At 43.4% G+C, this 21935-nt stretch overlaps 1 protein-coding gene across 1 annotated transcript in view; it reads left to right on the top strand.

The window, feature by feature from the left end:
• The first annotated feature begins 1795 nt into the window (after positions 1 to 1795).
• The window catches only part of LOC122560005 (tumor necrosis factor receptor superfamily member 5-like), a 70195-nt gene continuing 50055 nt past the window's right edge, over positions 1796 to 21935 (top strand). Inside the window, exon 1 of the mRNA XM_043710156.2 lies at positions 1796 to 2155. Coding sequence (XP_043566091.2) covers positions 2114 to 2155 — 42 coding nt within the window. The 5' untranslated portion in view covers positions 1796 to 2113. The remainder of the gene's footprint in view (positions 2156 to 21935) is intronic.

Here is a 21935-nt window from a genome sequence, read left to right as displayed (position 1 = left end):
CAGCATCTGCAGTTCTCACTTTCGCCATGGTTTCATCAAGGGCAGGTCGTGTCTCACAAACCTCATTGAATTTTTTGAGAAGGTGACCAAGCATGTGGATGAGGGTCGGACAGTTGATGTGGTGTACGTGGACTTCAGTAAAGCCTGTGATAAAGTTCCACATGATAGGCTTTTTGGAGAAAATGCTGAGGCATGAGATTGAGGGTAATCTAGCAGTTTGGATTAGAAACTGGCTTTCTACAAGAAGGCAGCAAGTGGTGGCTGATGGAAAATATCCAGTCTAGAGTCCGGTTACTAGTGATGTGCCACAAGAATCTGCTTTGGGATCACTGCTATTTGTCATTTTTATAAATGATTTAGATGCAGGAATAGGTGGATGGGTTAGTAAGTTTGCAGCTGAAAATGTGTTGCTGGAAAAGCGCAGCAGGTCAGACAGCATCCAAGGAACAGGAGAATCGACGTTTCGGGCATGAGCCCTTCCTCAGGAATGAGGAAAGTGTGCCAAGCAGGTTGCAGGGGACTTGGGTAAACTGCAGAATTGGACTGAAAGGTGGCAAATGGAGTTCAATGCAGCTAAATGTGAGGTGATCCACATTGGGAAGAATAACAGGAAGGCAGGGTACTGGGTCAATGGAAAGATTCTTGGTAATGTGGATTTGTAGAGGGATCTTGTTGCCCATGTACATAGATCCCTGAAAATTGCCACCCAGGTTGATAGTTCTGTTAAGAAGGCATACGGTGTGTTAGGTTTCATTGGCAGAGAAATTGAGTTCCGGAGCTGTAATGCCATGCTGCCACTGTACAAAACGCTGGTGCAGCCTCACTTGGAATGTTGTGTACAGTTCTGGTCGCCCCATTACAGGAAGGATGTGGAAGCATTGGAAAAGGTGCAGAGGAAATTTACCAGGATGTTGCCTGGTCTGGAGGAAAGGTTTTTATGAGGAAAGGCTGAGGGACTTGGGTCTGTTCTCGTTGGAGAGAAGAAGGCTAAGAGGGGATTTAATAGAGACATACAAAAGGATCAGAAGATTAGATAAGGTGGACAGTGAGAGTCTTTTTTCCTAGGATGATGACGTCGGCTTGTACGAGGGGGCATAGCTGCAAATTGAGGGGTGATAGATTTAAGACAGATGTCAGAGGCAGGTTCTTTACGCAGAGAGTGGTAAGGGGGTGGAATGCCCTGCCTGCTAATGTAGTCAACTCAGCCACATTAGGGAGATTTAAACAATCCTTGGATAAGAACATGGATGATGACGGGATGTGGGGGTGGGCATAGATTAGTTCACAGGTCGGCACAACATCGAGGGCCGAAGGGCCTGTTCTGCGCTGTATTGTTCTATGTTCTATTACCACTGCATTACCAAAGCATTCCACACCCTATAGTCTTTCAAGTGTTCATCTAAATATTTCTTAAATGACTTGAAAGTTCCTGCCTTCTTAAAGGCAGTGAGTTCCAGATATCCACAACTCTCGGAAAAAAAACCCTCCATTTCCCCCTTAAACATCCTTAAACCAGTGGGCTGGTTACTGTACCTCAAAAAAAAACAATTTGATTACTTGTGGCTTTGCTGCCAGTGTGGTCTAGCCGTATCTGAAGTGGCTGCCCTCTTTGCCAATGATAATTGCATTTCCAACTTGAAGGGCTTGTAAGAAGAGTGGGGAGTCTTTCAGCGTCATGAGAGGCGCTATGCCAATGCAAGCCTGCCTTTCATTGGTTGCTCAATGTGTCAGTGTTTAGATATTTTGCTGCTGTAGCTGGGCCACACAAGCTGTGGTCTGGTAGACAGCACAGACTGGCGCTGTGATCATTTTTTTTTAGTTGTACTGGGCCAGTGTCCGGTTTGAAGGGGCGGAGGTGGCGTGTGTATGGGTGTGAGAGAGAATGAAAAACAAGGCGGGGGTCTGACTCTTGTTCCGCGAGTGGTTTCTGGCGGTTTCTCGTGACACTTTGGGTTCGTGAACCTGGTGCACGGGCGAAGAAGAGCAAAGAGAGAGAGAGAAAAGAATCACTATCCAGGCTCTGAACTGTCAGGGAAACAGGCGGAAGTGTTTATGAATCGTGGAAAGGGGAAACTGTTGTAGTGTGAGATCTGATAGACATATCCCGGGGACAATGGACTCACTGACTCTCATCTTGTTGTTTGGTGTTATTCCAGTAAGTATTAAAAGCTGGGGACCCTCGGTTTTGCCCAGTTTGACTGGGAATGCGGATTTGGGAGGGGGTACTGTCTGGATTAAGTAAAACCCATTGTGTGTTTTATTTTGTAATCAGGAAGTTCCAGCGACAAAGTCTCTGGCATTTCGCGTCCACTGTGGATTACACAGGACTGTGCAATTCCCCTGAGGGGTTAGGGGGATATATGGAGATTTTATATGGGGGGGATTAATGTTTACAAGAAACATGAAGCCCATGTAAAGGAATATATCGGAAACCGTTCCTTTCACTTTCGATTTTTACCTTTCCAGGCTGTTGCGCCCACTGTGTGTCGTTTTATATTTATCTTTGAGGCTGTGGCTCAAACGTTCACAGATGGTCCCAGCACATGCCCCTCATTCCAGACGCACTGGTGGAAACTGCGTACACTTATCGGGAATTGCTTACTGATATATACATTAAGGATCTGGATGAAGGAACTGAGGGTGTTGTTGCTAAGTTTGCAGATGACTCAAAAGATAGGTTTAGGGACAGGGAGTGTAAGGTAAACCGGGAGGCTGTTCAAGGGCTTGGATAGGCTATCAGAGCAAATTGTGGCAGATGGAATACAGTGTTGGAAAGTGTGAAGTTATGCACTTTGGTTCGAAGATTAGAAGCACTTCTGTTTTCTAAAAGGGGAAAGGTTTCAGAAATTTGAAGCACAAAGGGACAACGGAGTCCCAGTTCAAAATTCTCAAGGTTCACACTCGGATTCACTTTGTGGTTAGGAAGGCAAATGCAATGTGAGCAGTCATTTCAAGAGGGCTAGAATACAAGAGCAGAGATGTACTGCTGAGGCGATATTAGGCTCTGATCAGATCACGTTTGGAATATTGTGAGCAGTTTTGGGCTAAGTATCTAAGGAAGGATGTGCTGGCATGGGAATAGATCCAGAGGACTTGTACAAGAATGATCCCAGGTATGAGGGGTTTGTCCTATGTGGGGCGGTTGAGGACTCCGGGTCTCAATGGAGTTTAGAAGGATGAGGGGAAATCTGATTGAAACTTACAGAATACTGAGAGATCTGGATAGAGTGGACACGGAGAAGACCTTTGCCCTGGTAGAGGGAATAGGACCCAAGGGCACACCCTCAGAGTGAAAGGACAAACCATTAGAACTGAGATGAGGAATTTCTTCAGCCAGAAGGTGGTGAGTCTGTGGAACTCGTTTCCACAGAGGGCTGTGGAGGCCAGATATAGATTGAAGACAGATATAGATTCTTAAGTAGTCAGGGGATCAAGGGTGCAGGTAGAAGAGGGTTGAGAAACATATCAGTCATGATTGGATTAGCTGAGTGGACGTACATTTTATTGTATTACGATCGAAGTGTGTCTTTAAGTCCCACAACAGGAGATTTGAGCCTACTCCAAAGCAGTGCTGAGGGAATGCTGTCTGGATTACGGGAGGAGAATTTGTACCAATGTCTTGTCTGGCTTATTATGATAACTGTATCCGTACATCACATTTCAGTTTATACGGAGTCAAATGAAGTGCACTTTGCAGTGCATGTGTGAAAAAGTATCTAGGGTGTACTTGAACTGTAACTGCATTTTTTTTTTAAGGATCTCTGAGTTGAAGCTGCATCTGTATGCAAATCCTTTGTCTATTATGCAAATAAAAGATATGAGTTAAACAGTCTGTTGTAAAAAAGGATGAGGAAATTGCCATCATATTTGTTACAAAAGTGGCATCATCTGCTGTGTCTGTCATAATGACAGAGTGAGTAATTTGAGTTGATGAAATAAAGTATTACTTAAGACAGAAATTATTTTTAAATCCACTGGTAGGTACTGTTGTCAATGTCTGTACTACAGAAGGGTGCTTCAGTTATTCAGATTGTCATCCTTGTTCAGCTTTGAGCATCACATCTTCAGGAAGGATATACTGACCTAGAAAAGGGTATAAACAGAATGATGCCAGTCTCTACAGGGTAAAATTATGTGTAAACATAACTTGAATTCCCTCGAATAAAAGAGGTGGAAAGGTGTTTAGTTGAGGTACTTGTAAATGTTGAAAAGATTTGATAGCGTAGATACAGGGGGAGAAAAACCAGTTCTGTCTGTTGGGGGCATAAAAAATTGGCTACTCAGGAGAAACGTTAGGAAGCGACAGTGAGCACTGAAGGTGTTAAATTCTTTCCCAGAAGACTGTGGATGTGACACAGTTGGAGCTTCCAACACTAACATTGTAAGATTTTAGCTGCTTAATGTTAGTAAGTGATACTCGTCAAAGAAGCTAAGATTCAGGTGAACTCTGATTCAGTTGAACAGCAGGGTAAGCTGGAGAGTTTGAATTGCCTTCTTGTACTAATGTATCAGTAATCTGTATCACTTCTTATCTCTCAAACAGTACCTGCTAAATGAAAGCTATGGTGGGCTCTCTGTTATATCAATTCCTGTGGCTGCGTTTGAAGACTTTTATTATCCAAATCTTTATTTTCAAAATGGCTCTCTAGAAGGATTACTGTGTGAAGGGAACAGTTCTGTTTTAAATATTTTACTAAAGCTGGTCAGATAACTTGGCTTTTTATGTAAAGCTGGAATTCCCCTGAACTCACTTTGCTAAATTTATCTGTGTGGCATTTTCAAGCTGTTATTATCCTCTTGGGCTGTGGCTGTACTTAACAAGTTTCACAAAATCTAAATGTTGAAAATAAATGGAAGCCAGGTGTAGGAGTTGGGAGTCATGTTGTGGCTCTGCAGGACATTGGTTCAGCCACTTTTTGTATATTGTGTGCAATTCTGGTCTCCTTTCTATTGGAAGGATGTTGTGAAAATTGAAAGGGTTCAGAAAAGGAACTATAGGGAGAGGCTGAATAGGCTGGGGCTGTTTTCCCTGGAGCATTGGAGGCTGAGGTTTATAAAGTCATGAGAGACATGAATAGGATAAACAAACAAGGTATTTTCTCTGGGGTGGGGGAAGGGGTGAACTAGAGGGCATACGTTTAAGGTGAGAGGGGAACAATATGAAAGGGACATAAGGGGGAACCTTTTCGCGCAGAGGATGGTGTGTGTATGGAATGAGCTGCAAGAGGAAGTGGTAGAGACTGGTACAATTGCAATATTTAAAAGGTATCTGGATGGGTATGTGAACAGGAAGGGTTTAGAGGGATGTGGGCCAAGTGCTGGGAAATGGGACTGAACTAATTTAGGATATCTAGTCAGCATGGATGAGTTGGACCAAAGGGTCAGTTTCTATGCTGTATATCTCTATGACTCTGTGATTCTTTGGTAGGATGCACACCAGTGGGAGTCTAAAGCCGATATAACATCCAAATCCACTTAAAGTCTAAATCCCGCCTGAGAATTCTGAGATCTGGAGTTGAGTGGAGATTCTTCCCTCCCTGATGCCTCACATTATGTGTTCATTCTTCATGTACTGATGTGTATTGTTTAGGTCCAACTCCTCCATGACGACCAGATATCCGAAATTAATCCAGTCCCATTTGTCAGCACTTGGCCCGTATCCGTCTAAACCATAAGACGATAAGACATAGGAGCAGAAATTTTAAAAAATTCATTTGTAGGATTTGAGTGTCACTGGCTGGCCAGCACTGATAGCCCATCCCTATTTGTCCTTGAGAAGATGGTGGTGAGCTGCCTTCTTGAATCGCTGCAGTCCACTTGCTGTGAGTTGACCCACATCCCTCTAAACCCTTCCTGTTCTATTGACTGATACAACTGAGTGGCTTGCTAGGCCATTTCAGAGGGCAGTTGAGAGTCAACCACATTGCTGTAGCTGTGGAGTCACTGGTCATCAGTCCACGGAACCATTAATTCCAGATATTTTTATTGAATTCAAATTCCACCATCTGCCATGGTCAGGATTCGAACCCAGGTCCCCAGAGCATTATTTATCTCAGTCATAAATATACTCAATGACCTGGCCTCCACAACCTTCTGTGGCAGTGAATTCCATAGATTCACCATTCTCTGGCAGACAAAGTTTCTCCTTATCTCTATTCTAAAAAAAACTTCCCTTTACTCTCTGGCTGTGCCCTCGGGTCCTAGTCTCTCCTACCAATGGAAACATCTTCCCAACATTCACTCTGCCCAGGCTATTCAGTATTCTGTAAGTTTCAGTTAGATCTCCCCTCATCCTTCTAAACTCCATTGAGTATAGACCCAGAGTCCACAAATGTTAAGCTTTTTATTTCTGGGACCATTCTCGTGAATCTCCTCTCAACACGCTCCAGGGCCATTACATCCTTTCTGAGATATGGGGCTCAAAGCTGCGCACAGTACTCTAGATGTGGCCTGAACAGAGCTTCATAGAGCCTCAGAAGTACAATCCTGCTTTTATATTCAAGCCCTCTCAAAATAACTACTGACTCAACCTGCAACCTTGAGAGAATCGTGGACTAGAACTCCCAAGTCCTTTTGCACTTCAGATTTCTGAATTTTCGCCCCATTTAGAAAATAGTCTATGTCTCTATTCTTCTTACTAAAGTGCATGAGCTCACCCATGTTGAACTCCATCAGCCACTTCTTTGCCCACTCTCCTAACTTGTCCAAATCCTTCTGCAGCCTCCCCACCCCCTCAATGCTACCTGTCCCTCCGCCTATCTCTGTATCATCTGCAAATTTAGCCAGAATGTCCTCAGTTCCTTTATCTAGATCGTTAATGTATAAAGTGAAAAGTTCTGGTCCCAACACTGAGCCTTGCAGAACACCACTTGTCACTGATGCCATCCTGAGAAAGACCCTCTCATCCCCACTCCCTGCTTTCTTCCAGACAGCCAAGCCTCTGTCCATGCTAGCACCTTGCCTCTAACACCATGGCCCCTTAGCTTACTCAGTAGCCTCCTGCGTGGCACCTTGTCAAAAGCCAATTTGAAGTCCAGATAGATAACATCCATTGGTTCTCCTTGGTCTAATCTGCTCATTACTTCCTCAAAACATTCTAACAGATTTGTCAGGCATGACCTCCCCTTCATGAAACTATGCTGACTTTGCCCAATTTTACTATACACTTCCATGTATTCAGAAATCTCATCCATCATGATGGATTCCAGGATCTTACCCACAACCAAGGTTAGGCTAATTGGTTCTGTAATTTTCCTCCTCCTGCCTTATTCCCTTTTAAAACAGGGGTGTCACGTTAGTGATTTTTCAGTTCCCTGGGATCTTCCCTGATTCTAGTGATTCCTGAATGATCGCCACTAACGCCTCCACTATCTCTTCAGCTATCTCCCTTAGAACTCTGGGGTGTAGTCCAGGTAATTTATCCACCTTCAGGTCATTCAGTTAATCTTGCACCTTCTCCTTGGCAATGGCCACCATATTCAGCTCTGTCCCTGCACTCTCTTGAAATTTTGGGAAATTACTCATGTCTTCTACCATGAAGACTGACGCAAAATAATTAATCAGTTCCTCAGCCATTTCTTTGTTTCCCACTACTATCTCTCCTGCGTCATTTTCCAGCAGCTCAATGTCCACTTTTACCTCTCTTTTGCCCTTTATAAATCTAAAGAAACTCTTACAGTCTTCCTTTATATTACTGGCTAGCTTACCCATATACTTAATCTTCTCCCTCCTTATTTCTTTTTTTTTTGCCCTCTGTTGGCCTTTAGAAGCTTCCCAATCCTTTGGTTTCCCACTATTCTTTGTTACTTTATATGTTTTCTCTTTTGCTTTTAAGCTATCCCTGACTTCCCTAGTCAGCCATGATTGCCTCATCTTCCCTTACTGTGCTTCTTTTCCCTTGGGATGAATCTCTGCTATATCACCTGAATTTCTCCCAGAAACTCCTGCCATTGCTGTTCCATTGTCTTTGCTGCTATGCTCCTCTCCTGGTCAATCTTCCCTCTTGCCTCTGTAGTTGCCTTTATTCAGCTGTAATACTGTTACCTCTGATTTTATCTTATTTCTCTCAAATTGCAGATTAAATTCGATCATGTTATGATCACTGCCTCCTAAGGGTTCTTTCACCTTAAGCTCTCTTACCAAGTCTGTCTCATTGCACAATACTAAATACTATTGCCTGTTCCTTACTGGGCTCCACCATAAGCTGCTCCAAAAAGCCATCTCATAGACATTCCATAAATTCCTTTTCTTGCGAATCACTACCAACCTGATTTTCCCAGTCCACCTGCATGACCACTGTAACTTTGCCTTTCCTACACATCTTTTCTGTCTCTTGGTGAATCTTGTGCCCCAGCACCTGACTACTGTTTGGAGGTCTATACCTGACTCCAACTTTGGTTTTTTTATGTTTGCGGTTCCTCGATTCTACCCACATAAATTCTACACCATTTGACCCTTCCTATTCATATATTTATCCAGATGCTTTTTAAATGTTGCAATTGTACCAGCCTCCACCATTCCTTCTGGTAGTTTGTTCCATACACGCACCACCCTCTGCGTGGGAAAGTTGCCCCTTAGGTCCATTTTAAATCTTGCCCCTCTCATCCTAACCCTATGCTCTCTACTTCTGGACTCACCCACCCTAGGGAAAAGATCTTGTCTATTTCCCCTATCCATGTCCCTCATGATTTTATAAACATCAATAAGGTCACCCCTCAGGCTCCGACGCTCCAGGGAAAACAGCCCCAGCCTGTTCAGCCTCTCCCTATAGCTCAAATCCTCCAACCCTGGCAACATCCTAGTAAATTTTTTATGAATCCTTTCAAGTTTCACAACATCTATCCGATAGGAGGTCTGTTTCTGTGCTGTACATTTTAATGACTCTATGACTGTTTAACCACAGTGGGTATCACCGATAAATGCTATCATAACCTCATCTCAGTGACTGCCCAGATGCAATTTGCAGCCATGTTCACTGGCTTCGTTTTGCCTCTCTTCCTATCAATTAGGAAACACAAATCCAGTCGATCGATTGAATAAACCACTTTAAGGCTCAGTTCTCATCTTAGTTATTTGAGCATTACTGCCTCACAGTGCCAGGGACCCGGGTGACTGTCTGTGTGGAGTTTGCGCATTCTCCCTGTGTCTATTGGGGTTTCCTATGGGTGCTCTGGTTTCCTCCCACAGTCCGATGATGTCCAAGTTAGATGGGTTGGCCATGCTAAATTGCCCCATGCTAAAGTGTCCAGGGATATGCAGGCTGGGTGGATTAACCTTAGGAAATGCAGGGAGAGGGTGGCAGGGGGTGGTTTGGTCCTCCAAGGGTCAGTGATGACTCATTGGGCTGAATGGCCCACTCCCAAACTGTAGGGGATTCCAAGTACTGAACAGTTCATTTCTCCAATTTGCGGCTTGTGGGATGAATTGGTTGCAGTTTGTTTATTCATGGAATAGCATTACTTCCTTAATGAAAGTTAAAGCAAATGGGAGGGGTGTAGAAATGTCCTGACAAAGAATAGACAGGGGACTCTCCAAATATGATTTCTTGCTTCCCAAAAATAATGTTGAGATGGATAAAACCATGTGTTTGTCTGGGAACTTATGAGGCAGCAGACATCATGAGTCTGCCAGTTCTAGGATCTCAGCCTAGCCAGTGGCTCCCAGTCAAAGCACAAGCACACCTTTAATTATTCCAAGAATTGGCATTGATCTGAGAGCCTTTCACACATCATGTCCACTGAACAACTTTTGTGTCACCCTGACATACAGAGGAATGAAACACAGGGTGGACCAGTTAAGCTAAATTACCTGCTTCCATGTAACAGCTTTCATGGGTTTCCTCTGGCTGTTCTGGTTTCCTCCCATAGTTCAAAGATGTGTAGGTTAGATGGATTGGCCATCGGGAATGCGAGGTTGCGGGGTTATGGTGGATTGGCCATCGGGAATGCGAGGTTGCGGGGTTATGGTGGATTGGCCATCGGGAATGCGAGGTTGCGGGGTTATGGTGGATTGGCCATCGGGAACGCGAGGTTGCGGGGTTATGGTGGATTGGCCATCGGGAACGCGAGGTTGCGGGGTTATGGTGGATTGGCCATCGGGAACGCGAGGTTGCGGGGTTATGGTGGATTGGCCATCGGGAATGCGAGGTTGCGGGGTGATGGTGGATTGGCCATCGGGAATGTGAGGTTGCGGGGTGATGGTGGATTGGGTGTGGGTCTGGCTGAGATGCTGTCGAGAAGGTCGGTGTGGACTTGATGGATCGAATAGCCTACTTCCTCCACACTGTTGGGATTCTATGATTCTAACTAAGGAAAAGCGGAAGGGACCATTCTGTTGGCATATTCGGGGAGATCCTGTGAAATGACATCCCTCATCCAATTGCCTCAAACCCTCTTCCTCACTCTTCTGTGCCCATCTGCATAATAGCTCATCAATAACCCATTAATATACAGGCTCAAAGAAAATGAGAAACACTTTATATACATCTCTAATGTTTTCTCTGTATTGGTTATGTTAGTGTCCATGGGATTAATCATTAACACCAGGAGACTGTCCAGGATAATAGCATATTATCTGGCTTTTAATAAAGTTTACAAGTGTTTAGAGCTTATCCAAAAATGCTGTGTAGTTCCTCCTAGCACAGCTTCAAGTTTGTTACAATGAGGAGATTGTCCTGGATGGGGACTACAGGATGAAGAGTGTGGCAGCACAGTGCACCTTACTACAGAGTGATTGGGAGATACTGGTGATAATTATTAATTAACAGTTTGTAATCTTTTCCATTGATTCCTGATCTGACAATGACACCTTTCCCCCTCCAGTTTATCTGCCTCACCCCTGAGCATTTAGCTTTGGGGCCCAGCTGGATGAAGCTTGTAAACAGGTCACCCTTTTGGGCAGTGTTCGTGGATGGGAAAGCCAACTGTGGAAGGGAAGCAGAGACCATTAAATCTGGGAGGGAATTAGTATAGGCCTGAGGAGGGTAATCACTGTTGAGATACACATCTGCGTCTGAACCTAAGTGAGTGATGGAATAGGCTTGAGGACTGAACGGTCACCTCCTGTCATTATGTGACATAAATGGTTCACTTGGTAACTGAGCTGCTGAGCACTGTGGTTAGAAACACAGGGTATAGGGAAGTCTCCAGTTTCTGCAGAATTGGCTGAGGATAGTTGGGTCAGGAGTGGAGGTACATTGAGTTTCAGAACTCTTGGCGTAAGGGGCCAGAAAACAATCTCAATTGAGCTTTATTGCCCTTCTCATTGATCCCTGGGATGGAGCGATTGAACAGTGAGGAGAGGTTGAGGAGACTGGGCCTGGATTCTCTTTGGAAGAATGAGAGGTGATCGCATTGAAACATACACAACTTTTAGGGTTCAACAAGGTAGACAGCAAGGATCTTTCCTCTTGCAGGAGCAGGGACGGATGGATATGTGTGTTGTCCAGAACCAAGGAACATGGTGTCTGAACATGAAATAGACTATTTAGGTGAGAACAAATTTATGCCCCCAAAGAGCTGTGGAAGCTCAATCTTGGAGCACATCCAAAAAGGAGATCAAAATAACAGGGAGAGCACAGTCTTAGATATGGTCACCCAGTAGCATATGGAAGTGCAGCCAGCGAGGTTAGGAGTTACCATCAGTCAGAAGAAGGGTGGCAGGCAGGTGGTTAGGCAGCCCTAGAGCTCATCTCACTTTCCTTTGTTGGAAGTCAGTGAGAGTGACGCTGCCTCTGGAGAATGAAGCCAGAGTCCAACTGCACAAAGAGGGAACAGAAAGAGAGGGAGAACAATAATGGTAGGAAACTCAGGAGGGGCACAGTCAGGTATTTATACAGCCACAGGCATAACACCAGGATAATGTGTTGCCTCCCTGAGGCCAGGGTGAAGGGTGTCATTGAACAGATGCAGGGCATTCTGAAGGACAAGGTGAACAGTCATTGTTCACATTGGGACCAATATTATAGGTAGAAAGAGGGATGAGGTCCTGCAGTCAGAAAAATAAATTGGGAACTAAGAATCTAATGATGACCATAAATCCATTGTTGCTTATCGGGAAAAAAAACATCTGGTTCCTTAATGTCCATTAGGTAAGGAAACTGCTGTCCTTACCTGGCCTGGCCTGGCCTACATGTGACTCCAGACTCCTAGCAATGTGGTTAACTCTGAAATGCCTTCTGGGCAATTAGGGATGGGCAATAAATGCTGCCTAGTCAAAGACGCCCTCATCCGGTGAATGAATAAAAGAATTTAGGGAGCTAGGCAGCAGATTAAAAAGCAGGAACTCAAAGGTTGTAATCTCTGGGTTACTCCCAGTCCCACATGCTAGGGAATAGAGGAATAGGTGGATAGAACAGACGAGTGTATGGGTGAAGAGTTGGATGAGGAGGGAGAGCTTTAGATTCCTGGATGGCTGGGAAAGGTGGGACTTGAGCAAGTTTGACAGGAAGCACCTGAACTTGGGGGTGGGGGGGGGGGGGGCAACTTCCTTGTGGGCAGGTTTGATAGTGCAGTTGGTGAAGGTTTAAGCTAATTTGACAGCGGGAGTGGGATATAGAGATAAAATAGTGGGTGATACATTAAAATATTTAGAAGAAAAGTCAAGTGATAGTCAAGGCAAGACACAGGGAAGCTTGGCATGGTGGGTAGCATTTATTTTAATGTGAGGAGTCTTGCATGTGAGGCAGATAGGTTGAGGGATGTGATTTCATTGGTGTGATGGAAACATGGTTGAAGGAGAGGCAGGACTGGCAGCTCAATATTTCAGGATATAGAATCCTCAAGCAAGAATGTGTGATTGTAAAAGAGGAGGAGGTGTAATATTGATCAAGGAATCAACTACTGCTATAAGGAGGGATGATATTTTAGAAGGCTCCTCAAATAAGACTGTATGAGTAGAACTGAAAAAATAAGAGGGAGATCTCATTGTTAGGAATGTATAATAGACACCTAAACTGTGAGGGTGTGTTCGAAGGGCAAATACGTAGGTAGATTTCAGATTACTGTAAAAATAAGTGTTTTAACAGTAAAGGATTTCAACTTCCCCAGTATTAACTGGCATAGACAAGGTGTGAAAGGCTGAGAAGGGGCAGAATTGTCAAACTGTATCCAGGAGAGGTTTTTCAGCCAGCACATAGAAAGTCTGATGAGAGAGGGAAATCCTGGGTCTAATTTTAGCCAATGATATGTATGAAATGTCAATGGGAGGCACTTTGTTGATAATGACCATAACTCAGTAAAATTTAAGGTAGTCAGGGAAAAGGATGAAGACACACCAAAAATAAAAGTATTGAATTGGAGGAGGCCAAATTTAACAAACAGGTTCTGGACAAAATGCAGCTTCTTCTGGAAAAATCTATTTCAGAGCAGTAGGTGTCTTTCAAAAAGGAAATCATGGAAGTGTAGGGTCAACATATTCCTGTAAAAATGGAGAGTGGGATCAAAGACCTGCAGACATCAATGGATATATAGAATTGGATAAAGAATAAAAGAGAAGCTTATGGGAGATACTAAAGACTCAGAACAACAGAGGTTCTAAAGTCCTACAGATAGATAGTTCAGGGTGTTACTTAAAATGAAATGAGTAAAGTGAAGAGGGTACACGAAAAATAAAGGAACATCCAAAGGCATTTTATCAGAAAATTAGGAGGAAGAGATTAAGCCAGCAAAAGAGTGGAGCTTATTTTGGACTCAAGTGGCAAACTGAAGGTGGATCCAGAAGACACAGGTGAGGTTTTAAGTAAGTATGTCACCTTTGTGTTCATGATAGAGAAGAACGATAAAGATAAAGATAAAGAAATTACGGAATAGCACTGCAATATACTTGAATAAATTACAATTCAGGGAGAGGAGGTATTAACAATTTCAGCAGGCTTGAAAATGGATGAATCCCCAGACCCAGATGAGATCTCAGGCTGGTGTGGGAGGCAAGTAAGAAGATTGCAGGGGCTTGGACTTTAATTTTCAAATCCTCTCTCGTCACAGGAGGGGTTCCAGAGGATTGGACGTCAGCTAATGTGGTACTATTATACAAGGAGGGATATACCAGAAAACTACAGGCCAGTGAATCTAACATCCGTGGTAGGGAAACTACTGGGAAAACATTTTGAGGGAGAGCCTTAATGTCCGTTTAGACGGGTAAAGATAATCAGCATGACTTTTTCAGGGGGAGGAGTTAGCATCCATCATGATTGAATCTAGCTGAGTGGTAGGAAGCAGAGAGTGATGGGCAAACATTGTTTTTGTGACTAAAGTCCTGTGTCCAGTGAAATGCCACAGAGTTTGTTGCTGGTTCTCTTGCTGTTTGTTGTTTACATTAGACCTGAATGAGGGAGGTTTGATAAGTAAGTTTGCAAATAGGGGTGTGGCAAATACCAAGGATAAAAGCTTTAGACTGTAGGGCAATATTGTCAGGCTGGTCCATTGGGCAGAACAAAGGCCAATTAAATTTTAAAAGTGCGAGGACTAACAAGGAAAGGGAGTGCATGATAAATGGTACGATCGTAGGAAATACAGAGGGTCCAAAGGGGCCTTGATATGCATCCCCTTGGATCCGTGAGGAGAGCAGGACATAAGGATAAGATGGTTAAAGAAGCCTTTTGGATACTCACCTTTATTAGTCAAGGCATTGAATATAAGAGCAGGAAGGTTATGATGGAACTATGTAAGACATTGTTAGGCTACAGTTGGAGTATTATATGCAGTTTTACTTGCACAATTAAAGGACAGGTGTGATTGCACTGGAGGGGAGATTCCACCAGGATGTTGCCTGAGCTGGAATGTTTCAGCTACAAAACGAGACTGGATAGGCTGGAGTTGCTTTCCTTAGAGCAGAGAAGGCTGAACAAAGATATGATTGAGGCATACAACTTATGAGGAGCATGGACAGAATAGATAGGAAAAATACTTTCCCCATAGTGGGGGTATAAATTTAAGATAAAGGGCAGGAGATTTAGAGACAAATTAAGGAAGATTTGTTATTTTCACCCATAAGGTGTCTGGAACTGAAAGGGTGATAGAGAGAGGAATCCCTTGTGACATCGAAGAAATATATAGATGATCACTTGAAGTGCCAAGCAGACAAGGCTACAGAGCAAATGGCTGTATTAGAAATGGACTAGAGCAGATCGGTGCTTGATGACTGGTACAGAAACTAAGGGCAGAAGGACCTCTTTCCTTGTGGTGACAATTTAAGATCAGTCTGGATCACGTTGAATGGCAGAGCAGCTGTAGAAGCCAAATACCTTACTACTTCTCCTCTTGCCTATGTTTCTCTGATCATGATCCAGTTGGACGTGAGAGCGTGTTTAGTGGAGACTCTTGCATTCAGATTGCTGACTGAAACAATGCAAAGGCTCAAACCTCACTTGAGGCCTCAAAAACCCGAATGACAGCACAAGCGAGAACCTCAGGAGAGAAAACTGGCAGTTAGGGAAGTGAGAGGAATCAATGGAAATGATATTTAATAAGTCAATCGGAAAGAGTAAAGAAATAGCATGGAGGATGTATGGGGAGTGAGTTAAAAAAAGGCCTCAGATATAGAAAAACAAAATAATTACATTTCAAAGGTAAAATGGAAGTAGTCAGCTGAATAGAAAGCAAAATTGATATTGAAATGGGATAACGAGAGGTATGAAGTCTAGAAAATCAGATAAACACTTCCAGGAGTGAATATCAGATGTTTTAGGTAGTTTCCTCTTGAGTGTTGTGGTTTCTCTGGTGCAATGGTGTTATCGTTTGTGGGAGAGGTTTGTGCAAACAGAACGAACCCAGCTGGAGTGAGATCAGCAGGGTTACCACTGTCGTAGGTGGGATCACAGAAGATTCTTTCTCGAAACCTCACATCCTACAGTGACACGGAGCCAGTTGCCTGAGAGGTTGCGACCTGCAATTTCTTTCAAATGTCTGCGATCCATCTAACCCTGGGCTTCCCTTCTCTTCCATAGTTGTTGTGTTTTGCATGGGGCATTAATCCTGGCTGTCCCTTCCAATTCCTGTAACATAAAAGAATAGCAGGAGGAGTCTCCACAGTGTGCTCGACAATACCTATCCCTCAATCAGTTTTACTAAAACCAAGTTCTCTTTTTTTGTTAAATCATTCCTGTTTATGGGAACTTGCTGTGCACAGCCAGACTGCTACATTTTTCTGTACTTGCCACAGTGGACACTCTTTAACACCACCTCACCCTTGAGAGGGATTTCCTTACTCCTGCATCATCCTGGACCATCAATGCCTCTAACTAGTTGGCAGTGTGCTTGGGAGCAGGGTTTGAGGAGAGACTGCTTGAATCCATGGCAACTTGCCCACACATCTGGCCATGGTACTGCCAGCGCCTCGGGAAGAAGCTGGTGCCAGGCCTTATGAAATGGTGTTTCCGGTCTCGACACCTTTCCAGGGAGACAGTCTGATCCCAGTGATGGGTGGAGGTCATGGTGTCTGCCAAGGTGATGATCCTGTTGCTCCCAGAAAGATTCTGTCATTTTGTTTGTGCCTTTGTCACTTCTATTGGTGCTCCACCATCCAATAAGCTCATTGGCTTAATGACACTTCCCTCATGTACGGGAGCTGACCTTTGACTTGAGGGGTGGTGGAGGTCATGGGGGTGGGGCTACAGTCAGGTTGAGCTGGGCTAATGTCCACTCCCCACCTCCAACTTCATCCACTGTGATACTACCTCTTTATAAGTCTAGAAGAAAATCCTAAATTCTTTCTCCTCAGTTCTTTGGTGTTGAGTAACCTCGCTGAGGGATTTAGTCTTTTCCTTGGAGCTTCTTCTTGTCCACTGCTCATCATTTCCCTCTATCAGGGAATCTGAGATCAGGGATCAGTGGGAAGTATTACACTCAATGTGCAGTAACCTACCAAGCACGCCGTAGCGCTGAGTGCTGAGGAGGAATAGAATTGGCACTGTGTTCAAGGTATGTGTCATTGTAATAGAGAACGTACTGGACTGAGGCTGGCCGACAACCTTCCTGTATGGATTTCTCCTCAGGGCTGTCTAGTTGTGATCATTGTGATTCTTTCCCCCTTAGTTGTACTTAAAAATTATCAGTATGAGGATAGAATCATTAAAGCTGTGATATCCCCGAGTTATCAACAGCATTTCCAAACTTCCTGTTCACTTTTTATCACTGCCATCTTGTTTGAAGATTAAGAACTGAAAGACATTGTTGACCAATTTCTGGAAGTAGGTGATAATAACAAGAGTTTACAGATCTGTCTATTTCTGGAATTGACTGGTGCTAGACCCTATTTTGAAACTTGAGCAACGTATTACAGACAAAACTTAGTAACGGCAATTCATAAGTTATTTCCTCTTGAATTGATTTGTTCGAAGATAGCTCATCAGCTGATGAAATGTTTCCGTTAACTCAGGGCTCCCTTTCACAAACAGACTTAGGGCCCTACATTCTCTAGGACATGGGCTTTCCATCAGATCAGTGAATGAGTGAGTGAGTGAATGATTTTCCACTGCCAGCCATTCCCTAGCCATATAAACATGTTTCCTGGTTGTTGAATCTGCACCCAATTGCTTAATGGCCCTGGTCTGCTAAGTGCAAGAACTAAAATTCCAGTTCTTCATCTCCTCCTTTAATGGGACGAAAAGACAGAACAATGTCAATAGCCTGTTGCAGTTTTTGTGTGGAGCCTCTGTAATTCAGGGATAGTGACAGTTTGCGTGTGTCTGACGATCAGTGTTATGACTTTGTGTTTTTGCAACAAATTATCTTTTACATAAGCTGTGAGCAAGCTTCAGCAAACAGGATCCCTTCTGTTAAGACAACTCACTCAGCACAGCATAGGCTTGGAACAACCAGCAGTGACTGGCTAGGTTGACTTCAGTGCTGCAGATGGACTCATGACCTCATGAGATATACAAAGGTTAGAGAGCAGATTACATCTTCATAACAGTGATATAGATATGATAGCATATTTTTTGCCCTCCTGGATGCTAATCCCCAGTCAAATTCGAGAGGGTACTGCTCCCATGCTCTGCATGTTCACGTTCACAAGCTACAAAGAGAGAGAGCTACATTTACTTGGCTGCTTGTCTTTCATTCATTGTCAGCTTATTGGAATTGCTGGCCAAGTCAGCATTTATCACTGATCCTCAATTGCTGTGGAGAAAATGGTGGTGAGCTGTCTTCTTGAATCACTGCACTCCATGTGGTGTAGATACACCTATAGTGCCAGTAGGGAGGGAGTTCCAGGATTTTGAACCAGTGACTGTAAAGGAACAGTGATTATGAGTCAGGGTGGTGAGTGACTTGGTCGGGAACATATAGGTGCGGGTGTATCTGCTGCCCTTGTCCTTCCCAGGAGTGTTGGTGAGTTGCAGCACTGTATCCTTTTAAAATGTATGCACTACTGGAACTGAGGATCGGTAGTTGGGAGAATGATTGGCACCACATCCCCAAACAATCAGGTGTGCTGCTTTGTTCTGGATCGTGTCAAGCTTCTTGAGTGTTGTTGGAGCTGAACTCATCCAGGTACATGGAGAGTATTTCATCACACCTTTGACTTGTGCCTTGTAGATGGTGGACAGGCTTTGGAGAGTTGGAAGGTGAGTCAGTTGCTACAGGATGCCAAGATATTTAAGTGACGAATCCAGTTCGGATTCTGGTCAGTGGTGATCCCCAGGGTTGATAGTGGGGAATTCTTGCAAAAGAGTCAGCAGAGGCACAATGGGCTGAATGGCCGCCTCCTAGGCTGTGAGATTTGATAATCCTATTCACTCACTCACAGTGGAGGAACCATTTTCCACTGAAACAACCACTTCCTGTTGTATAACGTAGCTGCTGGAAATTGCTGGCTAAACATATGCCCCAGACATAAGCTGGGCCTTAGGATTAAAAAAAAACCCACAAATCTAAAACATATCAAAGTAAAGTTGTGGCCTGCTACTTTATAAGTTAGCTCTTTTTTGATTGCTCACATTTAAGCATTTGGATTAACAGGACAACATTAGCATTGGGGCATTTCTGGGGTAAAGGTCAGGAAGCTGTGGTCCCATCTAAATTATGCTCTAATGGGACAGAGGAGCGAAAATGCAAACCAACAGTTAACGAAACAGAAAAGCTATGAATGTATTGGAACTGATGCTGTTAAGCTAGTTACTGTACAAGACTGTTTGTTTGTGAGCTATAGTCTGTCAGTGGAGCAGAGTTAAGTATTAAGACAATCGTCCCTCCAACACAGTCCTGCCAGGTGGTTGCTTTTCCCAATGTTGGTACTCCAGGCCCATTGAAAAACTGGTTTATTCATTGATTCACATTTCCTCTTTTATATTCATTCACGGAATCACAGCAGGAACATGAGATTCAAAAAATGGCTCAATATATTTTTCTATTTAATATGTTCAGAGACGTTATTACACACCTCTGGAGTAAATGGAATTTGAACTCGGGCCTCCCAGCTTAAAGGCAGTGACAATACCATTTTGCTGCAAGTACTGTTGGCCCAATATATTGTACTGAGGAATGGAATTGTGCAGCCAACTGAGAAATCAGACTCAGTAAAGATCCAAATTCAGTCCTCAATTTGAGCACTAACCAATCACAACTGGGGTGGGAGTTGAGGGTCTACAGTTGGCTTGGTATTGTAGAGAGGGGAAATCAGCTTGGGTTTTCCCTATCCAAATCCACAACCTCTATAAGAGAGAGTATAATGACACAGGGGAAGATGGATTGTGTCTTCAGAGATGAATGTTTGCTCATGTCACATTCACAGGTGACAGAGTCTAGTGCTGAGGGATGGTTAATCTCTAAGGAGTTGAGGCCCATCGTGAATCAGTGCTTGAAAGGGAAGTCGGAAGAAAATAGTTCTTTTTTTATGTGCTTAATAGAAAAGATTTATACCGTGATACTGTGTTTGTTATTGCATTACTGATTAAAGGACTGGAGTAAAAGTCTATGTTCAAATGCTATCACAGCCATTTAAGAGTTTGGGTTTGGTTAATATCAGAGACACAGTGGTAGAAGCCTGATTGTTGTTTAATGTCTGTAACCTATATCTGCCACCAGCTCATCTATGAACAGGAAGTCTCGTTTGGGGTTTAGATGTAAGAGCACGACTGCTTTTTGTTTGATCCAGATGTTGAACATTTTCTGAGGTTAAACCGATACTGTGTTATTTCGCGCTAAAATAATTTAAATTAGAGGAAACAACAAAGTACTGAATTGATAGCCCAGCTCAGTCTCCTGCTGACAGCGAATTCCCAAATGGGACAGGTAGTTTGTTGAATGGACATTCCAGTTCAGATCACGTTCTTGTCGGGAGAGCTCAACCATGTCATCTTTATAACTCAAGAGACAGGAAATCAGATTGTATGGGTCAGTAATGTACATTACCGGACAGAAAGTCAGATTATATGGGTCTGTAATGTACATTACCGGACAGGACATCAGACTGTATGGGTCTGTAATGTACATTACAGGACGGGAAATCAGATTGTATGGGTCAGTAATGTACATTACCGGACAGGAAATCAGACTGTATGGGTCAGTAATGTACATTACCGGACAGGAAATCAGACTATATGGGTCTGTCATGTAAATTACCGGACAGGAAATCCGATTATATGGGTCTGTAATGTACATTACCGGACAGGACATCGGACTGAATGGGTCTGTAATGTACATTACCGGACAGGACATCAGACTGTATGGGTCTGTCATTTACATTACTGGACAGGAAATCAGACTGTATGGGTCTGTAATGTACATTACCGGATAGGACATCAGACTGTATGGGTCAGTAAGTACATTACAGGACAGGAAATCAGACTGTATAGGTCAGCAATGTAAATTACCCGACAGGACATCAGACTGTATGGGTCATTAATATACATTACCGGACAGGACATCAAACTGTATTAGTCTGTAATGTACATTACCGGACAGGACATCGACAATATGGAGTTGCCAATTCCTGAGTGAGACTTGCAGTAGGTGCATCTTGCAAATTACTTGTAACTTACCTTGAATATAAAGCATATGGAGGATATTTTGGTTCAGATTCTGTAGGTCACCCATTTTGATTTGTTGAATGTAGGGTAGACCTGGACAAAGTAGTGTGAACCGTATTAGTAAGCATCAACACGATTTAAAATCTTAGAATCCGAGACTAAGAAAAGGTGCTAGGTTAACGAAAATGATTCATGAGTGTGGAGGGAGCAGTGTTGTAAACTGTTCATTGATACTTTGACAATTCTCCAACAGTCTATTTATTCGTTACAATTCAGCAACTTGATGAGCTTGACAATGGCCCAGATAAGAAATAAACCTTGTTTGCAGCAGCTTTCTCATGAAGAAGTCTGAGGTCATGAGGTCAGGATCCTTCATCTTCCAAAAGGCCCCCAACAGGTGACTTAACCACTCTGATTACAATGATATTACGTACATTTCTTTGGTCTGACTATTTTCCATGTGTAAAATAGAGACCATCAACAGAAGTGCATGAGTCATAGTGCGAGGTCAAACAGGAAAACAGACGCAGGCAAATGAGGAATTAAAACTGAGAGAAACAGCAGAGAGTGTGCTTTGGGCTGAGTGCGCTGAGGCCGAAGAGATTTTGTGGATAAATTAGACGTGTGATACATAAATGTTTTTATGTAAATTTTAGCATTCAAACTGCTAGCATATCACTTTGTGAAGGGTTTGAAAGAAAGAAGTTCAGGGGGTGTCCCTCTGAATCAGTCACCTCATCCAGTATGTGTCTGAGTACAGGTGACTGTGAACAATGTTCATGGTGAACACCTTGGAGTGTTGATGGGAGATTGCTGACACTGTGGGGTTTATGTTGGGAGAGTAAACATTGGACTGCGTTATCTTGCCTTTTATTTAGAATAATCAAAGATCAGTTTTAGCCGAGAACTCCAAGGCATTGAATACTTTTAGGGTAGTCTTGGAAGAGACCTAACTAAGCTCAGAAGCAAA

This window comes from Chiloscyllium plagiosum, unplaced genomic scaffold (assembly GCF_037043375.1).
Source record: "Chiloscyllium plagiosum isolate Xiang-an unplaced genomic scaffold, Cpla_swu_hap1 HiC_scaffold_15, whole genome shotgun sequence".
In the NCBI taxonomy this organism is placed as follows: Eukaryota; Metazoa; Chordata; class Chondrichthyes; order Orectolobiformes; family Hemiscylliidae; genus Chiloscyllium; species Chiloscyllium plagiosum.
This window is presented reverse-complemented; position numbering and strand designations above follow the sequence as displayed.